General features: G+C 35.4%; 1 protein-coding gene across 16 annotated transcripts in view; it reads right to left on the bottom strand.

Moving 5' to 3' along the window:
- TCF4 (transcription factor 4) overlaps positions 1 to 22,530 on the bottom strand; it is a 366,059-nt gene that overhangs the window by 85,463 nt on the left and 258,066 nt on the right. The window contains exon 1 of one of the 16 annotated variants that reach the window (XM_008569261.1): positions 10,917 to 11,305. The exons of 14 other annotated variants lie outside the window; for them this stretch is intronic. In XM_008569261.1, the coding sequence (XP_008567483.1) occupies positions 10,917 to 10,985 (69 nt within the window). In that variant the 5' untranslated portion in view covers positions 10,986 to 11,305. Of the gene's footprint in view, positions 1 to 10,916; positions 11,306 to 22,530 lie in introns of those variants that run through there. One more of the 16 variants, XM_008569259.1, reaches the window with a different exon arrangement.

Raw genomic sequence — 22,530 nt, forward strand, 5'->3', positions numbered from 1 at the left:
TCCTTAATGCCCCAAATTCTAAAATGTAATTATTAATTAGTTTATTTATGCTAATTCTTCTCCCCTCCCCCAAGCCCTACAGAATTAAAATACTTCTTTTAGGATGACTCAGATAAACAAATAGTTATACTGATAGAGAGTTCAAGATATTTTAAAAGGTAAGATGTAAATATATATTTAGCGTATGGAGAAATGCACATCATTAACTCAACATATTCTAACAGCTGCTTTGAAGCCATTCCAGTTGGTTCACAAATAGTGTACGATATTTACAACACTGCAAATGAAATCTCACATTCTTATGGTAAATGGTGGAAATACCTGGACACTACTATAGTGTGCTAGGCCAAAAAAGAAAAAGAGGAAAAATTGTTATGAAAAGGCAAGAAAAGAAAAAGAAGCTGCTACTATCCATAATTGGCTCATTAGGTGAGCAATTAATTATTGAGGTCCATATATACTACTTCTAAAGCAGGACATGTCAACCTTAGTAGTACTGAGGGGTTGTCCTGTAGTATGTTGAGCAGCACCTGTGGCTTCTAGAACTAGATGCCAACAGCAAACCCCCGGCCCACCCTAACAGTTGTGACAATCAAAATTGTTTCCAGATATTGCTATATATACCTCCTGGGAGGAACCACCATTCTAAAGAAATATCTTTATAATCAGAGTCTTCCAGCAACAAATATCCACTGTATGTTCTTAAATCTTCATATAAACAATGACTGTCTCTAGGAGTATATTCCTAGAGCTATACAAGGAAATAGCCATTTATACCCAAGATCAGGTAGTATGTGATATTCTGACCTTGTGATCTTATGGTGCCCAACAGTTCTAGCCTACAAATTTGAAATAGATGATCTATGTTCATTCTAGAACACGTAGAAATCTCTAAGCACACTTACCATCTCTAGTAAATTTGATTATGTGATGGAAAATGTTTATTTTTTCAACGGACTCATGTTGAACTAATATGTAATAATCAAAATAATATGACGTATATAAATTTTTGATTAATAAACAAGTTTGAGTAATAAATTATTGGCATTATCTATTACTGTCAAGTTAATGTAATCTATCCATCTATCCACCCCCCCATTCATACTTTCTCCAATCCAGCCATACATTTATCATCATAAAACCTGTCATGCTTTCAATTCTGATTGAGTTACACAGGTAAAAAGCCTATAGGACCAGCCAAAGAGTTTAATCTACATAGCTCCCTATCGGCAATGCATCTGTGAAGGCACCATTATCTACAAATAATTCCACATCAGCTGAGCTGTATGGATGACACATCATCTACTTCAAAATATAAAAATACCTCAATATCTAAATGTGCATAAGTTTTGTTAGAATGATTATATTGTTAGATAGGTAACCTACTGTCAGATGCAAGATTCCAATACTGATTATCCCAAGGAGGTAAACATCTAAACAGACCAACCGAATCCAGGAATCACCATCTAACTTTAAAGTCAGGTTAAATGGATCTACACAGTGAACATTAAAAATGTATTAAATATTCTAGAAACAAGTGCTGGCCTGAAACTATTTAGACACAATTTGCTTCTCCTTTTTCATCTGTTTTTCTTTTTTTCATCATCTAAAAATGATGGAGGAAAAGAGCCGTAAAACCAAAACTTCCTCCATAAGGAACAATTTAATGTGGTTTTGCATTTCTCTATGTCATATCTGAAAGGTAAAACAGCTTCTATAGTTTAGCGCTTAGGATCTCGTAATGATTCATATAAGTCATCTTTCTTGGGGTTAATTAAGTAAATTAAATCCCTAAAAGGTTTTATCAGCAAAACTGACACTGTAATGTTGGGACAAGAGGATCTGCTATTATATGAATCCTTTACAATGTAAACACATTTAACCATCACACATCTATTGCTGCAGGTATAGCTCAGTCCCTGGAAGCATCCAAGAGGTTTGGGGCACTTCGCAACCTCTGGGAAGTAGGATTACCAGATTCACATCAACATATCTAATTTTACAGTTACCTTATTTAAGTTTTTAATATGGCACAGGTCTTTTTCTCAGGTGTTAATAGAAAAATCAATTTTAAGTCACAACAGCTGTGATCATTTTAAATATCACAGCTGTCATGAGTTGAAAATAACCAATTTGAGCATACAAGTTTCTGCTGCAAATGAAACAAAATGAAAATGATGAAATTTTATCTTTTACTCCCTCTGAAGCTGAATGTCTAATACAGTAGTAGAGTAATAATTTACTTGCTATAAAATAAAATCAGGCTCCTATTTCTTTGCTGACCTAGCCAACAGATGGCTTAAAATAAGAGATGAACATCATTTTTAACATACACTCCTATGGCAACTATGGAACATATTAATTATGGAAATAGTATTAACTCTGGAAAGACTGAGTTAAATAGTTGATATCAAAATCGAGAGTTCATTTATGTAAACATTTTGCTGTGAAGCCAGGGGAGAGATTAAGTGGGATCCATGCTACACATTAAGTGTTATTAAAGTGTAGGAATTTAAATGATTACACAGGACAAAGTCTAAATCCATATGAATAGTATGAACTATTCATCTTCCAGGAAATAATGGCATTTTATCCACTTTTTTGCAAACTCCAACTAGTCTTGGATGGGACGAAATAAAGATACTTTTCCAATGTCATTACATTTCAAAGATTATAACGACATTCATAAAAAACCTAAAATAAAGGCAAAAATAAGGTATTAATTATTCCATCGGCTGCAGAAAGTCTAGGTTTCTCTATTTCTAACAAAATATTGACAATGAACACCCTTGAAATTCTAGAATTATATTAACAACTATTGCCACTTATGCTACAGGGAGGGACAGGGCTCAAATGTTTGAAAAATGAAATTGCATGATTAAGACAAGGAGGAAATAAAACAAAAGCAACATTTTCAACCAAAGCATTGGCAATGTTATACAACTTTTAATATCTTTATTTTTTTCTCAAGTTCTCCTAAACTCCTGGACAATATATAACTAAAAAAAGAAAAATTTGACGTATTTTCATCCCAGATCTTCAATCTTACCTAAACTAGTTTGACAGTTCCCTCTCCTTCCCTTACTTTCTCTTACAGATGCAGAGAGTAAAGATGAAAAGTTGGCGATGTTTGCTAACTAAACTTCTACAAAAAAGCTGATATCCCCCCATTTTGCTTAGGAAGGTTTACTGCAGCAGCAACAGGAAAGACCATCCATCCCCTATTATCTGCATATTAATTTCAAAGTTACATGAAAAACACTGTAGTCTTTTAATCATATCAACACACAAAAAGACACTACAAAGTGAAACTATACTTCTTCAACATCTAGCCCAACCCCCATATCACACAAGGGAAGCCTAAGAAAACAGCATCCATCCTAGGGCCGTGAGGCTGAACTTGCACTTCTGAAATGGAATAACAGGTGCAGAAATAATCATGTGCTGGCTGATCAACTTTTTCCCTCCGATTTGTCAGTTTAGCTTAATAATGCCATTAGGAATGTAAACATTTCTGCAATTTATATTTAAAAGTCAATAAAATAATGGGGTACAGAATTTATCCTTTTTAATTTTTTAGGTAATACATTTGATTATTTTAATCACGTCAGTACTTAAGTGGATGGGGTTTAAATATGCATGTAATATCAATTTGATTTGTTTTATTTGTTGGAAAAGCTATTGAGTAATACAGCATTATTCTCCCTACAAACAAAAAAGGGCATACATTCTAGGGAAAAGGGAGTACAGAACACTTTTCCAGGTTGCTCTCCTTGGAGATGGGATTCCAGTGCCTTCCAAATGTCTTTCATTATGAGCATTTTAAAATGGTAACCAAAGAGCTAAGAATCCAATGTACACTCACTAGATGGCTGACAGTAAAAAACAAGAAGTGTTTCCATACTGTGGATAAACTTTATTGGGCTACAGTAATAGGACTGTGGTTGGTAAATGCATCAACTATTTTTAAACGGTGTGAAAATTTTTCCCAACATAGCATTTCCCACTTGAACAGGATCATTACTGGTGTAGTCATTCAGTACTCTATAATTCTCACCCTTAGGTTTGTGGAGGTGAAAAAGCCAAGTCAATTGTTAGCCTCCACTGTTAACATCCCCTATTCATTTTCAGGTCAGCTACAATGGAAGCAGCTGGAATTCAACTCTCCCGACTCTGTCCCACCAATTACCTCAATGTGCCCTTCTCTCAAGATAAGTGTAATTTGGTCTCTAGGAAAGCACAGAGCTAAGTCCCTGGAGGATGCCAGCCAAAGCTTGCATTTTTTCGGTGAAGCCTAAAATTAGACCATCATCTACACGGTTCCCACCTCTTGACTTCTCAGGTGTTTTAACCCACTCTGTATCCCAATTGGAGGATGGGGGGTGGAGACTGAGTTAAAAGCAGTATACCCTCCCAAATAAAATGTTATTGGTGCCTTGTCCCTTTCTATTCACTTTTGAATAAAATGCCTTGATTACTATTGGCAGACTTCTTTAAGAAATTAGGAAGAAGAATTTGAAGCAATCTAGGTAAAGAATCAAAGCAATGCGGAATTTAAGACAAAAATATCAGAAATGTGAACTTTTAAATTCTAATCAGAATATGGTATCTCGACATAAATACATCTGTGAATAAAAAATGGTAGTTTGGAACAAAAGTCATGGGTGTTCAGCATTGCAGAAAGGAAGTCTCCCAAAGTTTAAGTGGAGTCATGCATAATTCTCACACGATTTTCAAGCTCCAGACCGATAAATTCAGCTTTAAGAACTGTTCCTCAGAGGGATAAATTTGTTTTGCTTAATAAAATGCAATAATATCTATATACCTAAAATGATACGATAATGTGCCAAAGTGGGAATAGATTTTTAAATGTTAAAAAGCCTGCAAGGAGGGAAGTTTTCTGAAAATTACAGGTATAACTTTTTCAGCAGATCACTTCCTACTACAGAATACAATTATTTTATGGAAGTATCTCAGTTTTGTTCCTATTTATGCTATTTACACCTGTTTTTCCTGGTATATAGATAACTGTTTTTTTTTTTTTAGGACTATGATGATTTCCTGAATAGATTATAAATATTTTATGACTACATAGAGTTCCATTTTTTTAGTAATCAATAATGTTTATTACATATAACTTTACCCTGTGTCACCTTAGAGCTATGTTTGAAGTATTAAGTGCTAATAAATAAATAAAAACCCAATCAAATACAGAAAAAGTTGAAAAAACCTAAATCTAAAATTACCTTTAAATGATACTGACTGTGGAAAATGAGCTTATTTGTAACTCTGATAATACTGGGGGGGGGGAGCCCAGTAATTTTTCATGTGTGTCCTAAAATTCTCATAGGTTCAAGACATGCATTTAGTTTTACTATGCGGGGCAAATATGTATCTCCACTGTGTTTTCTTAAGGTAAAAGCAAACCTGAATTTGAACAACTTTTACAACTGCATATCTAAAATCTATATGCTATTTTTACTGGATCAGAAATTAAGGTTTTATTTCAATGGATCTCTTGATGGCAGGCTGCTGACTATGTACATGCCCTACGATGGTGATTCTAAAGAAATAATAACGTTGCATTTTTTTTTCTTAGTGGCACAGCAGTGATAGAAGTTTCAGGTAGGCTTGGAAACACACACACAATATCCATAATAATGAAATACGACAATGTCTAAAATCAAACTATAACAAAGCCATTAAAAATATAAGTTACAAGGAAAAAATCACTTATTCCCAAGCCTCTATAGTGGTACTGCAATTTCAGTAAAAGCAAAACAACAACAAAATGCCGAATAGGGAGTATAACGCAAACCACATTTATAGTGGAGCAGGAAACAAACAATTCTTCAGCACAATTTCCTGTAGATCAGTTGGAAAGGTATTTAAAGATTGCACCAGTTATTATATCTTTTTTCCTGAGTACTTTCCTCCCCAAACCTCTTTCCTCTGTTCCAATGTCCTTCCCCCTAATTCTCTTTGAAACAATGCCATCACCTAGCGCTATAAGGATGCTTACCAGATCTCAAAATGTATTCGAAATGTTCAGACCTACCAGAAATAAGGGATTAAGTAAAATTAACCAAATATGTAACTGATCCATATTTTCTTCCTAAGAAATCAGTCCCACAGAAATGTTCAAACTGGCATCTGTGAATCTCATGCAGGGATTTTAGAAATTTAATCAGAGGCAGGAGAGCAAGATGCAGTCACAATATCAAGATTAAGCGTCTGGTGAATTTTTACTAGTTGAAACCTAAAGAAAAGAATCAACATAATTTTGTTTTAAGCAATCATGCATAGAAGGAAAAAACCAAAAATTTCATTGTTATTTTTAAATGGGCAAATTGTTTTATATGTCAGTAATACCAAGGAAATAAAACAAAAATTTCATTGTTATTTTTAAATGGGTAAATTGTTTTATATGTCAATAATATCAAAAAGTAAGCTCACAAAAAGGAATTTTTCCTACATGCTTTTTCTTTAATATGTTTTATTTTCTTGAATCAGTGGGGAATTGAAAAATTATATTACCTAAGCAAATTCTGTGCTTTGTAATACAGCAACCAAACAATAATTATTAAAAGTAATGCATTTATTCTGGCTACTTTCATTTATAATCATGGTTCTGAAAATAGTAAGTATATGAAGTATCTTTTTAAAATATCATATGTAATTTACATAGTTGATACACTACTGAAAACTTTAAAACCCAGTGGCTACCTCCATGTGGCTGTCCAAACCAACTGTCAAGTTTGCTCAAAAAAAAAGGAGGGGGAGGTCATATGTAAAATGTACCGAAAAATGTTATTCGCAGTGTTATTTAAATATTAATCTTTTTATGTTAGCACTTCCTGTAGTAAATGGGAAAAAGCTAAACACTACATACCCCCAATTTTTAGCCTTAAAATAATTTAGGTTTGCTGACTGAGATGGTCACTTACTTACAGGAAAACTTTCTTATGAGAATGCATTCCCAACTGAGAGATTTTGACATTCAAATGTTCCTATTTTTTCACCTTACAAAGAAATCATAAAATTATTTTATTTTTTTGGCCTCGATATGAGAAGTAATTAACATCCACGTTCATCTCTGAACTTTATGGAGTTGAAAAGCTGTATAATATGACCAACAGTCAGAATATAAACATGGAAAGTTCATTACCATTCACTTTCTGAGATTTGATGACTTGACAAATAACTATTTCAAAACAACTAGTTTGAAACATGGTTTGAAGCTTGTTAGTATAAAGCAAAAAGAGCAATTACAATAATTACAGGTTTCTCTATACGGTTTAACACATGCATATGCTGGTGAGAGCTGATGATGTGATCTTAAATTACCATTAGTAGGAAATTTTGCCACTTTTGTTTTCAGTTTCATTTGCCATAATTTTATCTTTGTGGAACTGCTATATTTTTAGGTATAAGGAATTTGACCAAACAATTACTTATTAAAATTCTTATTCAATGAATATGTGAGCAGTTATAAAAATCAAAATTTAGGGCTAGAACTATACTGATTATAGATCAGGTAATGCTTGATACTTATAATCTGAATGAGGACAGTCACAGCGGCACAGTTTGGTATAAGCTTGTACTCATAACACTTAAAAGAAATTGTACTGATTTTCTCTGCAAAAAAAACCCCTCTCTTCCCTGGGATAAAGTAATGCTTTCAGATTTTTATTTAGCTGAGACTGGGATTCATTTGTATTTTTTCTCTATGTATCTAATGCAAAAAGAAAAAAAAATCACAAAAAATTAATTGGTCAACTTCATTAAACTCACCTGAAGAGGAGCTGGTTTTTAAAAATACATTTTGGTTTATATTCAAGATTTATTCTTTGATAGCTCTCATGATAAAATTTTTTATAACTTCTTGTTTCATGGAGTCCAACTTCAGGCCAGGTTCAATTGTTCATAGAAACAAGGAAATAATTTGTTGTGGAATAGGGTTATGGAAACTTCATAACTTAAGGTAATAGAAAATTCACGTTTTCTTTTGTTTGTCCTAAAATATCATTGATTATAATATTTCTTTTCCTAGGAAGTTAGCGGAAAACTGATTTTACAAACCCTGTAGTTGCTAGTTTAAAAAGGAAGAAATCATAATTGTTGTAAGGCTTAATTGTATTCTTTCTACAACCTAAAATCACAGTGTTTTGGAATGATTTTCCATTTTTCTTCTTTTGTTTATTCACAGGGAAAACCTGCTTCCTCTGGCCTCTCTCAGTTGAGAGAGTTCAAACTGAATTTAAACAAGTAATTGACTTGTCACTGGGAAAAAAAAGAAGGAATTCAGGGCTGTGCTGTCTTCAGAGGAAAACTTGTGCAACAAATATCTGATCACACTTAATTCCAACAATTAAGGTTAAAACATACATTGGTCATACATACATATGCACACAAAAACGCACAGATATTCAAACCCCAAACAGCAAATGAAACTCAAGAAATGTAAAGTCTCTTCGATAGGCATTTTGAACAATTAACGCATGACATACACAATCTCCACAAGATGTCTGGCACCAAATCAAAAGCCGCTGAATGCAGAAATAGAGCCAGTACAATACACACTGTAGAATAAACAAAAATCTGCTTCCCCAGTATATGCATTGAAGCATTTTTAAAAATGGTATAGAATTGGCTCCTTCCATGGAACACACAGAACTGGACTTAGCTGTCTGTTTCACAAAGCTAAAATGAAGAACTGGTAACCTTCCGGGGTTTCAAAAGCTTTCTGCTGCTGTTCCAAATGGCTATTTTTTTTCTAACTATAATGTATGTACAATTTGCCTCTTTCTAGTGTTTGAATCAATAGAGATACACATCACCAGATTTGTTTTTAATAAACGCCTTAAAACAGTTCCTATAAATATATTTCCTGTGACACAGCGATCTTGATTTTATGAGTACCATCATCTCAAAAAAAAAAAAAATCTAACAACCAAAATATTTGGCAACTGAGAGGGCATATTAGTGATATGATGTCATATCCAGCATTTTCTTATGGTGGAGGCAACTGGCAAACTGTGGGAATGGAACACAAATTCCTTTTGGTTATAAGGGAGTTAAAATGTCCAACATTTTAACTAAAATTTTGTAAGTTCAGACATCTAAGAAGCAAAATTATCAATTAACATATAAAAGTCACATCACTGTTAAACCCCAAAGATAAAAACCACAGAAACTTATGTTCACTGTAATTCTCTTATAATGCACAAGGGCTAATATAATCCCTGAATCCATTATATTGCTTCAGAGACACTTGCTTGCTGACTACAATAGAATCATTCACGAAATTTACATTAAAAGTGCTTTAAAATTAAAGGTAGTCACTGTGTTATGTATGAGAATGTCTAAAAGATAACAGACAAAAGTCTTAACTATATATAAGTAACTACCAATTGCAAATCAAGCACTTGTTTAAAAAAAAAAAGGATGTTACATAATCCTAATATTTAAAGATTTAAACATTTTGATCAATCACGTCATGCCATTTGTTTTAAAATTTTATTTCCCTTACCACACTTAACTATTCTTCTAATTACACACAAGATTTGGGGATTTTTTTAAAGATAAAAATAGGATAATATTATGAACTTTTGACGATTTACTTGTACTTTCAAAATAAAAGTAAATGGCAGTATTTCAAGTCGCCCATTCATAAAAGTAGCTTCTTGAATGAAATTATTAATCTTCTTAAACCATACTGCACCCTCCAACACTTGTGTATGCATATGCATTCCAGGATACGCTCAGCCAGAAATAACCGTGATGCATGCATCTGTATGTATATACACTCACACGCATATACCACCACATACACGTTTAATTCGTTTGCGCCAATCTCTACAGCTTCGTGAAAGCTCTGATCGGTCCCTTTTGGCCCAACGATCACACTCTGATTAAGATCAATCCAAATGGAAGTTCAAAGTACACAAAGAGAACAATTTGTAAATGGCTGCTTTTCACTTTCCCCCATTCTTCTTTTCTATTTTCAAATAATAAATTTTGCTCCTCTATTACCCAACTCTTCCCGAGAGCTCCACATACCGATTTGAAAATATTGAAATCCCGTTGCTTCAGAGGGCCCAGACGAAGAGAAAAAAAATAAATAAATAAACCTCCAGATGGCAAGTATAAACCTTCTGCTGGGGTTATGCACAAAATACCAGACACATTTTTTTCTTAAATAAAGCGTTTCTGTTGGAAGGGGAGAAAATTAAGGAAAGAAGCCACACAACACAAATAACTTAGAACAATATTGTTATATGCATGAATGGATCCCTCTGTTTTTTTATTCTTCCTTCCCCTTTTGAGCTTAAAAAAAAAAAGCTTATATAATCTACTCCTTAATTAGATGTCTCAGTTTTATGTTTTTGCTCTATTTTAACCTTTCAGCTTCTCTCCACTATACCCGTTGCCCTTAAGCTTCCAACTTAGTAAGACTCTGGCTATCACAAAACCTCAGTCCGGGGAGAAACTTACCCCAAATTTCCTCTCAGTCTAACTTGGGCTTTCTTAATTCTGCTCCTCATGTCTGCTTTTCCTTTTACTTATTTGGAAAAAAAAAGAAATTTTCCAAAATCTTATTATTTTTTTTTAATCTTACCACTTCCCAACTTTACCTGACTGCAAACTTTTGCTCTAAGATCCACTTTCGAACGCTGAAAAGCATCTATTTTTCTACTGGGGGTGGGTGGGGGGAGGGAGGAAAAAAAAAAAAAAAAAAAAAAAAAAGAAGCAACGATAATATCCTAGGATTGGCAAATGATAAACATTTCATGGCACCCAGGAAGGTGCGGCAGTCCTGCACAACTTTGCAAACAATGATCACCGCCTAGGATGCTCAAGCCTGCGACAATAAAACTTGTCAAAAATCCCCCTCGCAGCCCGCGATCGCTTACCGCTTTCCCATTATAGTAGTACATCAAAGAGTTGCCGCCCATGCCCGGGATTGTGTATGCGCAGTACATGGTCTCGGATTCTTTTTTCTCCTCAGTACCACTCTAACAACTTTTATTTCAAACTCGCTGTCCCTTTTTTCACAACAATTCCTTCAGTTGCATTTTCCCATATGGCCGGGCCAAGCGTGGTGAATATGCAAAGCAGGAAGAGACCATTCGTGGCGGGCGGGGGAGGCCGCGGCGCTGCTGTCAGACGCTCCAGTTTGCGCAGCGGAGCTGGAAGGCAGCCCGGCCCTGATGGAGCTCTAAATCCTAATGCATACCCGGGATCGATTCAACTTTTCCGAGGGTTTTTTATTAGTTCCTCGAATAATGCCGATTCTCACAAATTTCTGCAATCTTCACTTTTTTCTCTCTCTCTTTTCTTTCTTTTTTTCTTTTTCTTTTTCTTTCTCTTTCTTTTCTTTTCTTTCTTTCTTTTTTTTTTTTGTTTTGTTCTAGGCACCCTTTTCTTCTCTAAAATTTCCACTCAACTGCCTTAGGGTAAAAGTGGAACAGGGTCCATTATTGAGCAGAATACAAATGCAGTTAATTGACTCCCCCTCTCTCTCTCTCCCTCTCTTTCTTTTTTGTTTTAATTTGATTAAAAAGCGAGTGGCAGGAAGGGAATCGTATGATGCACATCTAATAACTCTGCCATCTGTCTCTGCTGCTGGCTAGCTCCCAGCATTGTACGCAGCTGCCTGAGAACTCGACTCGGAGAAAGGGGAGGGAAAGGGGAGGGAAAAAAAAAAAAAAAAACCCACCACGTCTCTGACCTCGCTCAAAAGGAGAGAGGGGGCAGTGTTTTCTGACTGCTTGGTCAACAACCTACAAAACGGGGTTGCGGAATGAAACAGAGTAACAGTGCGGCCCGCCCGGGGCTCTTGGAGCCCTCGGCTTCCCCGGAACCGGTGGGAAGGGTGACCGCCCGTGAACTTCACCTCGCCACGCAGCAGACGGCCGCGTGTTCAGAGGCGAGCCAGAGGAATGCAATGGGACGGTGCTCCCCTCGCTGGGGACTGGGCACCCCAAGTGGGCACGCTGTCGAGTCTGGAGTTTGATGCGTTCGCTGTGGCTTTGCATAATCGACCACCAACTTAAGGCTATTTGTTTGCTGGGTTCTAATGCAAGTTTACTAGTACATCCGAACCTATGAATGACTTACAGCTGTCAATTCCTAAAAAGGCACCTCTGAGACCACATTTTCTGAGTTTTGCGTCATGCCGGTGGCTCAATTTCTGTATAAATATTTTAACATTCCATGCACATTTTTACTAAAATGTTATTAAACTTTAAGAAAGCGAAAATTGTGCACCTTTATTGATCACAACTGAACAAGACAATCTTCCTAGATCACAACGTTTCTCACAAGCAAGTGGATTATTTTTACTTATTTATTGTCTTCAAAAAAAAAAAAGTCAACAAAAAGGGGGGAAAGGAACCAGAAAAAAATAATAAAAGGAAAGACAGAAAGGGGTGGGGGGAGAGGAGATGGGCTGACTTAAGCTTGCCAAATTCAGAGCATCACAGGAAAGGAGGGCCTCTGGGAATTGATCCCAAATGAAACTAAATCATTTGCATATGCTGAAGCAAATGCCACCCGAGCATACATCTATTCTCAAGAATCAACTTTAATAATTCAAAGCACCTATTTCCTTACAACTCAACATGGTAACAAAACACACACAGTATTAATAAACAACGAGGGATCGTGATGTCGGTTCTGAAGAGCAAAGCCATGGCTGATGGTAGAAAGTTTCCTCCACGCTCTAAAATAAACACACACACACACACAGCATATACACACATACATCGAAGGCCCAGAGGTTTGTCTAACTCACTTGCTCTGCATTTATTCGCAAAGTCCCCAGAGGTTTGTGTAAACAGTCCTTGAATTATAATCACACATTTCATTCAAATTTCATGCTTTGAGGATTTTTTCCTCATTAGAACAGTTAGTTGTCAATCTGACAGGATCACATTTGTAACCTTTAAACCACCCTCAGTGTTTAATACACAAGGCCAGGGTACCCACCTAATAGAAGACAGTATGTTAAAAACCACTCTTAGAAAAAAAGGGCTGTAATTTAAAGAGAGATAAGTTGGTGTCTTTTGGTTGTTGTTCCTTTGTGTTTCTTATGGAAACCCTTATTTAGAAAGCTGTTTCTGGGTCCTATCTAACTTTTCATGGATGGACTGCTAAAAGACTTATTAACTATTTTGATAAACAATCATTCTGCTTCATCTACATTAAATTCCTTTTCTTACATATTTTGCAAACATATAAACTGCCTTTCTATGAACCATGTAAATACAAATAAAATTGTTATACTTTAATGATCCACAATTCATATTTTAAAAATTGAAGCTCTCATTTTTTTTAACATATTGTTAACATGTGCATAAATAAATATTTTTAATCTGGTAAGGTGAAATAGATATTTAAGCCCTGATAATTCAGCACATTGGACTGAAAACATTACAATGGGACTAGAACAGTAAGCTTTGGGGCTGCATTAACTAGTGAAAAAGATTCCAAAATTTCAAGAGTACAAATTTACAATGACTAATAAAGATGTATTACTTTGAAAGGTGATCTATGAATTATAACTAGTGAGACTCTGAATGTATTATCAGCCAGTGATGTTTGAGTTTTGGTTTGCTGACCTTGGAGTACATTTCAATCACAGAACTCAAGTCAGTGGCTTGTCAACTGAGACATTTCTGCAATCTCAGACTTTGAAGTTTTCTTGGTGACAGAAATATCATCCATGATAAATTCTTAGTGTGATATGTGGGGAGTCAGCACAGAACAACTGAAGCTATATGCATAAATCTATGTATCTCAAAATAATTTTAAGGGAAATTTTGATCTTAAGCAACCAATTTTTAAGGGACCCTGAACTGGCCTATTGCTTGTTTTCACATCAACGTGTAATTGGGCAAGTTACTGAACTTGCAGGAGCTAGGAGAAGAGACCCTAGTTATCACTGAAATGACAGGGAACACTAAACAGAAAGCCACACTGAAAAGTAAGCCCCCACTCTGCACTTAGCTAGAAAGCACCACTGAGAACACTGGGAGTAGGCACTGGAGTCAGTTTTTCTCTGTCACTTTTGGGAAAATTTTCTTACTGGTAAAATGACCACATTATTCTTACTTTCTTCTAGAATCTAAAGTTTACAGTTATTTTGCGATTTTCCAAAAAGTCCTTGATAGATATATTGGAGGTGAAGCAGAATTTGTGATACACATCTACAGCTGTCACAAGAAATTTGGGAGATATTAACCAGAAACTCACAACACATTGGTATAGTATCACCTACAAGGTAGACATTCAATAAAAACTTGCTGAATAAATGAATGACTGCATTAAAGGACACGTACATATTCAAATTCTATACCACATGAGTGTAGAACCTTGGATTTCTATATTCATTCAATCATTTCACAATTATTTAATGATTCCTAAGTTTGGGTTAAGCTCCATCCTGGGACGTGCATAGGATTCAGAAACATAACGTTCTTCCCACCCTCAGAGGTCTGACCATGTGTCCGAAGAGATGGGACCTGTGCTCTTGAATAAATGGAAAAATATGACTAAAGAATAAAGCTTTAATTGTGAAGTAGGAGCAATCACACATATATTAAAAATTAGAAAACAAACCATTACAGGGGAAAGAACTGAACTGAACTATTCAGAACTGTCTTGTCCAACCACAAATCTACCTTTTTCTGAATAATGGTTGTGACATTACATGATTACTCCAAAGTCCAACCAAACTTAACAAACAAACACACACACACACACACACACACACACACACACACACACACACACACACACTTCCCCACATATTGCCTGGAATAAGGCAGGTGGCTGAATAAATGTGAGCAGAATGAATGGATGAATGAATGAATGAATGAATGAATGGTAGCCCTATGGAGGGAATGTCATTCCCCCCCAGGATATAACTTGGCAGAACTTGAACAACTCCATGTTTCTGTTTAAGTTACTGAACACCCTTTTAAGGTCTTTTTTTCATATAGCACTTGCTTACTTCCGCAGTGCTGATCTCTTTTGCCTAGCATGGCTGAATTAGCCGAACATCATACCCTAAGGAAAATAATGATATTCATTAATATATAATGTTATATAACAACGTGAACAAGCAAGCCTGTAAATTACATAACCATCCTAGGTAAATATCTATCCCATCAAAAAACCCTTTAAATAAATAAATGAAACAGTACTTAATAAGTACCTTAAATAAAAAAGCACTTAATATATATATATATATATAATAATATATAATTTAAAGAACATACAATTGCCTTCACTTGTTTAATCTTCCTAACCAGGACCCTGTGCTAGGTATTATCATTACACATTAAAGACAGAGAATTAAATGTCAAAGATCTTTAGATGACGTTTCATAGATCACAAAGCTATTAAGACAGCAGAATCAGGATGTGAGCAAAGTTATAAAATCCAGAGGGCTTAAACTTGAGGGTCAGACACATCTGTATGAGAATTATAACCTTCCTATTCCCCAGCAACGTGACTCTGGCCAAGTCATATCCCAGGCTTGAGTTTTAGTTCCTTCATCTACTTAACACACCTGCTTCTTTTGAGGCTTAGGTGGGAGACACCTTGTTCAGCATATCAGCAACATGTTATAAATGATAATGCATTTCCTTGTGTCTCCTCTGCTGCTTCCTCTACGCAAGAGTGCCTTAAAGAGCAGTGGGAAAACAATTTCCACCCAAAATAGACTTCGGTAACAGAAGTCTACTAAAATGGAAAAAAGAATTATAAAAATATAGCACCATGCTAAACTCTTCATTACCAAGCAAAGATATCCAATGACATATCTTTTTGAAGGACCTGCTACTACTGGCCTGAGAAGTATAAATGTACAGTTAGATATGTAAAAATATAATTTCTGCTCCTGCTTTTAGTGCCCAAATTTACATTCTCTTCTTTAAAATTAGATGAATAGCAAATTTTGCCAAGCCAAGGAAAGGTTATCTAAACTACTGTTACCAACTGAAAAAAGGAAGTATTACCAAGTATAGTTTATTCAGAGGCCAAACTCGTCGGTATTTTTTGCTCTCCAGTAGGAGTCACTATAAACAAAATAATTCTTAAGCTAAATTAATGTTGGTGTTTCATTAGTAAATGCATACATATGGGTTGTTATATTATACAAAATGCTAGTAAATGGTGAGAGTTTATACCTAAGGAGGGGTTAATGTTTAATCGCCAACTGCAATGACAAAAATCCCTATAGGTATGAGTACAACTTCATAAAAAATCTAATTATCAGAATGAGGATGCAGACACACACACACAGTAAGTAGAATTTGTTCTGATGACCACAACTTGAGACAGCCTTGCAACAGTTGTGAACAGTAACAAACCTCCTGTTCGTACATTCCTGTATGTCTGTCTTTGTCATGAGATCTTTAGAATGTAAAATAACTATGGTCTCTTAAGAAGCAATTAAGGTTTTTACTCTTTAAAAAAATATTTTCCTCAACTGGAATCCTAATTATCTCCAATTTTTTTCAATACACATATTTATCTGGAGAAAATATTTATTTCAGATAAATATACTTATCAGATAAATATTAAAAAATTATCTGAAGTAAATCTATATTACATAAAGAATTCAGATAAAGCATAAATCATCTCAATTTTTTCAGTGGCATGAACTTATTCTCCTGGCACCATTTAGACATTATCGGGTAAAACAGTTTTAAGTATCTGTATGGTTCAAATATAGACAACTTTAGTTTGGAAGATGCTTTTGTCACAGAAATGTATCAAAATATCAACACAGACTGTGAAACCTAATTTCTACTTGTGGCTTTATTAGTAACTTCCTGTGTTTTCTTGAATTAGCTATTTTTAAAGGGCCTGGGTTCATATGTAGACATTCAAATGGTTTAGCACATGATCAAATATTTATTTTCTTTGTGGCTGGTCAGATAGCTTGTAGTCATATTGATTATAATTTAATTCACATTGATTACTCAGGTAAACAACATGGGCTATTTTTTTTAACTAGACTTTTGTTCAATAAATATTTGATTCCTACCTTTCTGTGGCGCTATTTCCCTTCAGAAGAAAGAGGTTTCTCATTTTGCTGTATTTAGCATTATAAAAAGTATATGGACATATACTGCTTTGGAGACACATAACAGCAGACAAAATAAATGCAAAAACCAGGTTCCCAAATTGTTGTATCCAATTAGATCTGATTAGATTCATTTTCCCATTTTTCCACAGATTTCTACAATTCTGTGGTAAAGAAAACAAGGAGTGTGCCATTACCCACATGAACATAACATCTACGAAATTCAACAAACCAAAGATATAAAACGACATCCTGCAAACAGGCAAACTTGTAGCTAATGGCATTATATGATATGGTAAAGTGAAATACCAAGTTGCAAGACCAGAATATTCAGATTCTTATGTTTAATTACATCAGAAACTTCACTTCTCCCTTCCCCAATTTCATGTCAAGATGCCTGATTGCAAAGTCATGAATTTACCCTAATACCAAGTAACTCAAACATTAAATGAAATTAGGCAAAGATAGTGCATTCAACTGACACTTCTGAAGACTAAAGGTGATATTTTATTTAAGAAGAAAAGACATCATTATGCCTCTTATTTTTTCCCAGGCAATCAATCTCTTTCCCCTGAGGAAAGTGGAATGCTCTTTAAAAAAAAAAAAATCCTTTATCCTAACCCATGTAATAATCCATAGCCAGTCTCCAAGTTTGGTACAAAAACAAACCACTTCTATTTTGGTACAATGAGGAAGCATCACACTGGACAATATAAAAACAGAGATGGAGGAAGCTGACTCAGACTGCAGCACTTCCCAGATGAAGAGAGTCAGCGGGCTTGCCACCATCACCTGCATCAAATGAAATGCGAGGAAGATTGTTTTTTCCTTCTAATTGGTACACGTGTAAAAGGAATTCCCGAAAAGTTAAAGGGGAAATCCTGGGTATGTTTGTCTGTCGAGATGAAGGACTGCATTTGAGAAACTGTTAACAAAAATGCATTGATGAAACTGATTGGAATCTGGGCACAGGATGTACATAATTTTTTAAAATTTGTGAATAAATATTGGGCTTCCCAATGCATTGCTCAATAATCAGTGGGGAATGTGATATCATAATAAAAATAATTTTCATTCTAAATAGACTATCTAGAGTTTGTCCACCCTCTCTGGAGTGGGAGTTCTAGTAATTTCCTGAGGATTCCAACTGTTGATTACATTTGTTTGACATCATTGAGCAACCAGAAAAACAATTTGCAGGGCAGACAACAAACAATTTTCAAATACTTTCATGACTATCTCTGATAAACACACAGAATGAAAAGAGCAGGTAAAAAGAATAAAAAAATAAATTTTAAAATGAAAGTCAATAATCATACAAAGATAACATCCTATATAAATCCATTATTAAAGTACCTATTTCAAGTTCCTGTTTTATAAATATTCTCCCCAAAATATTCTTTTGTGTAACTGGAAACCAGCCACTTTGAGCAAGAATTGGTGGTATTTCAAAGGAATAGCAGATTTAAGTTCTCTCAAGGTCAATCGATAGCCTAATGCTTAAGCTGGTCATTCGCCCATTCCTGATCTAAATGTTGTGTTAACTTTAAATGACCTTGAATTTTAACTACTCAGTTTTAAAAATAAATGATGTTTTCCTTCTGTTAATGCACTTAAGTATACAACCCACACATAAACACAGACACGACCGTGAAGGGACAAGCGAGACCAGTCTTGCATCATCTTCCATTAAGAGACAAGAGCTTATAGCAAATCCCATGAGTAACCCAAAAGAAATTGTTTTAAAAGAGATAAGATGCAATTAAGGAAAAATCGGGGCTTCCACTAAATACAACTGAAACAAATGTATAAGCTTTTACTGAGTGTAAACAGCATTCAACTAAGAATTGTTTGGCAAAAATTTGATATTGATAAATTCTGACTTTTAACATAAGGCCAACTGAATCGGGCACAGGTGATGAGTGCCAAAAAAGCACATGGCAGAAATGGTCTTATTTTCATTCATTTATAGTTGGGCAAAAATTGATTCAAAAGGATATCTTCATAGTCATCAATTAGCATTACTGTTAACAGCAGCAAACTGCCAAATTAGGGCACTTAGAAATCAGTGACATGGAAGTTGCCTCTATTTGTTTGACAAGGATATTTGTTTTCCAAAAATGTCGGCATATCGGCATTTTGCCTTCTTCAAGCATGATTATCAAATGCATTCCGAACTAAAAACGACTTCGAAATTTCTTAATATGAGTCAAATTCCCAAACAGGTCAACCCTCCCATTCTTACCCACAGTTGAAGGTTTCCTTCACTGCAGAATGTGACATGTTCTTTGACATCAGTTCAGAACCTGCAAGCCACATTCTTTACAGGGTTTGGGCACTTTCCTACTTGGTGCCGCCACACAGAAAATGCGTTGTGTGCAAGGGAAGGGTACAGGCAATATAAACCCAAGAGTTCCTCAAAACATACTCATGTTGCATGTGGGCTGTGTCCTTCAAACTCGCCAGCGATGTTGACTTGTAGATCTTTAATCAATCAGCTTCTCATACTTCTTGCAATACAAACACATGTACACATGGTAAAAATAAATTTATTGTGTCCATAAGGCTTTCTAAGAGTTAAACATTTCTGGATTGAGTCATTATTAGTAGCACAATTATTAAACAAATGATTATATATTTTGTGATAATTATTAAACATGAAAAAGAAAAAAAAAATTATCTTTTTTTTTTTTCTTTAGACTTCCAACAGAGCTAACGTTTCTGAGTCCACAGTCTATCTGATGGGGAAGAGACCCCCACTCCCACCACCTGTCTGGTTATCTTTTTTTTTTTCTTTAGACTTCCAACAGAGCTAATGTTTCTGAGTCCACAGTCTATCTGATGGGGAAGAGACCCCCACTCCCACCACCTGTCTGGTTGGTTGGTCTTATTAGATAAGCAGTATAATGTGGAAGCCAGAAAACAAGTGTCGGTTTAAGCTGTGGCTTCATTTCTAACTAGCTCTCTAAACCTGAGTAAGTTCTAACTTTGTCTAAATCTCCATTTCTTTATAAATAAGTTTCAAAATCATAAATGTTAAATTGTGATCATTAAAGGTTTTTTCCAACTCTGAAATTCTGTTATGCTATTATAATGAAATATCTCTGGCTAATCCTTCCCTGAAAAATCTAAAAATAATCGGAAGTTGTTTCTTCAGTTGACCAAGAAAAAAGCTCAACTACAGTCCTTGTGATTTTCAAAGAAGATACAGACAGAGCTGCTAGACAGAAGCTCAACTGAGCTTCTCTGTGGCTACTATCTTAATTATGCCAGGTCTGCAACTCCCTGTGATCCGGAATAAGGTCTATAGTCACTTCTAGATAAGGACCATTCCAGAATATAGGATTCTCCAATAAAGTTCAATGCCATGAATTGTTAAATAAATTATGCTCTGCCTTACAGTCTCATGTTATAAATTTATAAAGAGCAGAGATTATAACTTAGCTCTCTTTGCTTCACCCTCCAACCATAGAATATGCACGTGATAGGAGCTCAATCACATTTTGCTCATTGAGTAAATGAGGAACAAAAAGATTTCCTTCCTTCCTTTCCATAACGACAAAAATCAAGTCCAGAGAGAAGAGGGTTTGTCAGAAAAATACTCTATAGTCAGCTGTAACTTCAGTTTACGAATAAGTCTTCATGAAATGGAAAAATGAGCATATTAGACAAAATATTTTAACATAGTAATATCTACTTTATGCTGAAAAAACACACATACACAATTATGATAAACTGTTTCCTTAGTTTTCAAATGTCCTCATTATTATTTTTGATTTCATGAGCCTGCCTTTCTTCACCTGCATTATAAACTGTTGAAGATTAGGGATGGACCAAGTTTTATTTGCTGGGCTGGCATGGATCACATTCATTCATACACATTCATTCACACATACACGTCACAGAGGGGGGTTTGGAGGATCTAATTTACCTTCCTTTCTTTTGTATAGTGTGGCTCTTCTCTCCTTGGAATAATTAATAATGCCAACAATGTGCCAAAGATATAAAAATGGATACATGCATCCTCACTTTTGAGAGGTGACACTTTTATGACACTTAGTATGTGTGATGCAGATTCCTGTGTGTTTCAAGCATTCTTTAATTTTTCTTGGCAGGTCACTCTCCTTATTTAATCCATGTTCTACTTGAAACATTCGATGTTGTAAACCTTTTCTTAGAGAAGCACCATATTCTCCCATGGCTGGGCATTACTTCCTGATGACGTGGAAGAAAACAAAAGGAAGAAACAGGTGTTTGCCACGTCATTTCCACATATTTAGCTTTTCTTGTTGTCCTTTCTAACAAATTCCATTTAAGTAGATTTTAGGTATTACAGAAAAAAAACTTTAAAAATCTGTTATTTTGTTTTCATTGTTAACAGAAATATGCTGATAACAAAGAAAGTCACCAACAATTGCAGTAAACCACATGGTTGATTTCATCTCTATATAATACATTATATTGTGATTATGGACTCCATAATTACATTATTTAGAATGTACTTGCAATCACTGGACTTTTAAGAGTCAGATAATCTCTGTATTTATTAGTCCACAAGGAGGATCAGTGGTATTAGGCACCTATAAAACATTATAAAATGAATTCTTGTTTGTAAGTACTTATGGCCATACAGATCTTTGCACAAATCTTCACAATGGAAGAAATTCTGGCCCACTGCTATCCACCCACTAAAAAGCCTGGCACTTAGTAGGTGTGCAATGGACATCTCCTGAATTTTTTAATTTGATACTTGATCCTTAAGCTGACTCAGTGCTGAATGAGCATATTATGGAGTGGGATTAATTGCTACCCACATCTTCTGGCTGACATGAGGGTTTCTTAACCTTTGGGGAGTTACAAACCCCCTTTGACAAGATGATAGAAAGTATACTCCCTACCCTGGTTACTACTGTGATGTACATATTTGATAAATAGAATTTTGTTGACTACAATTCTAAGAAAAAGGCACTAGCATTCTGTAAAGACTGGTTTGAGGTACGCTTAAGATCTGGATACCAGAAACCATATATTTTATGAAACAAACTTAATGGGCCAGGTCTACCTAAAATTCACCAAGTATATAAACAAACAAAAGGCACTAGCATTCTGTAAAGACTGGTTTGAGGTACGCTTAAGATCTGGATACCAGAAACCATATCTTTTATGAAACAAACTTAATGGGCCAGGTCTACCTAAAATTCACCAAGTATATAAACAAACAGTAATACACTTTCAGTATCTTTAAGAAATATTTTGCCTGGGGGCCGGCCCGGTGGTGCACTGGATAAGTGCGCCGCTTGGGAAGCGCGGTGGCGCTCCCGCCCGAGGGTTTGGATCCCACATACAGACCGGTTCCCACTCACTGGCTGAGCGAGGCGCGGGAGCAACACCGAGGGTTGCAATCCTGTTGCCGGTCCCCGGTCCGGTAC

Source organism: Galeopterus variegatus, unplaced genomic scaffold (assembly GCF_000696425.1).
Source record: "Galeopterus variegatus unplaced genomic scaffold, G_variegatus-3.0.2 Scaffold485, whole genome shotgun sequence".
NCBI classification, from domain to species: domain Eukaryota; kingdom Metazoa; phylum Chordata; class Mammalia; order Dermoptera; family Cynocephalidae; genus Galeopterus; species Galeopterus variegatus.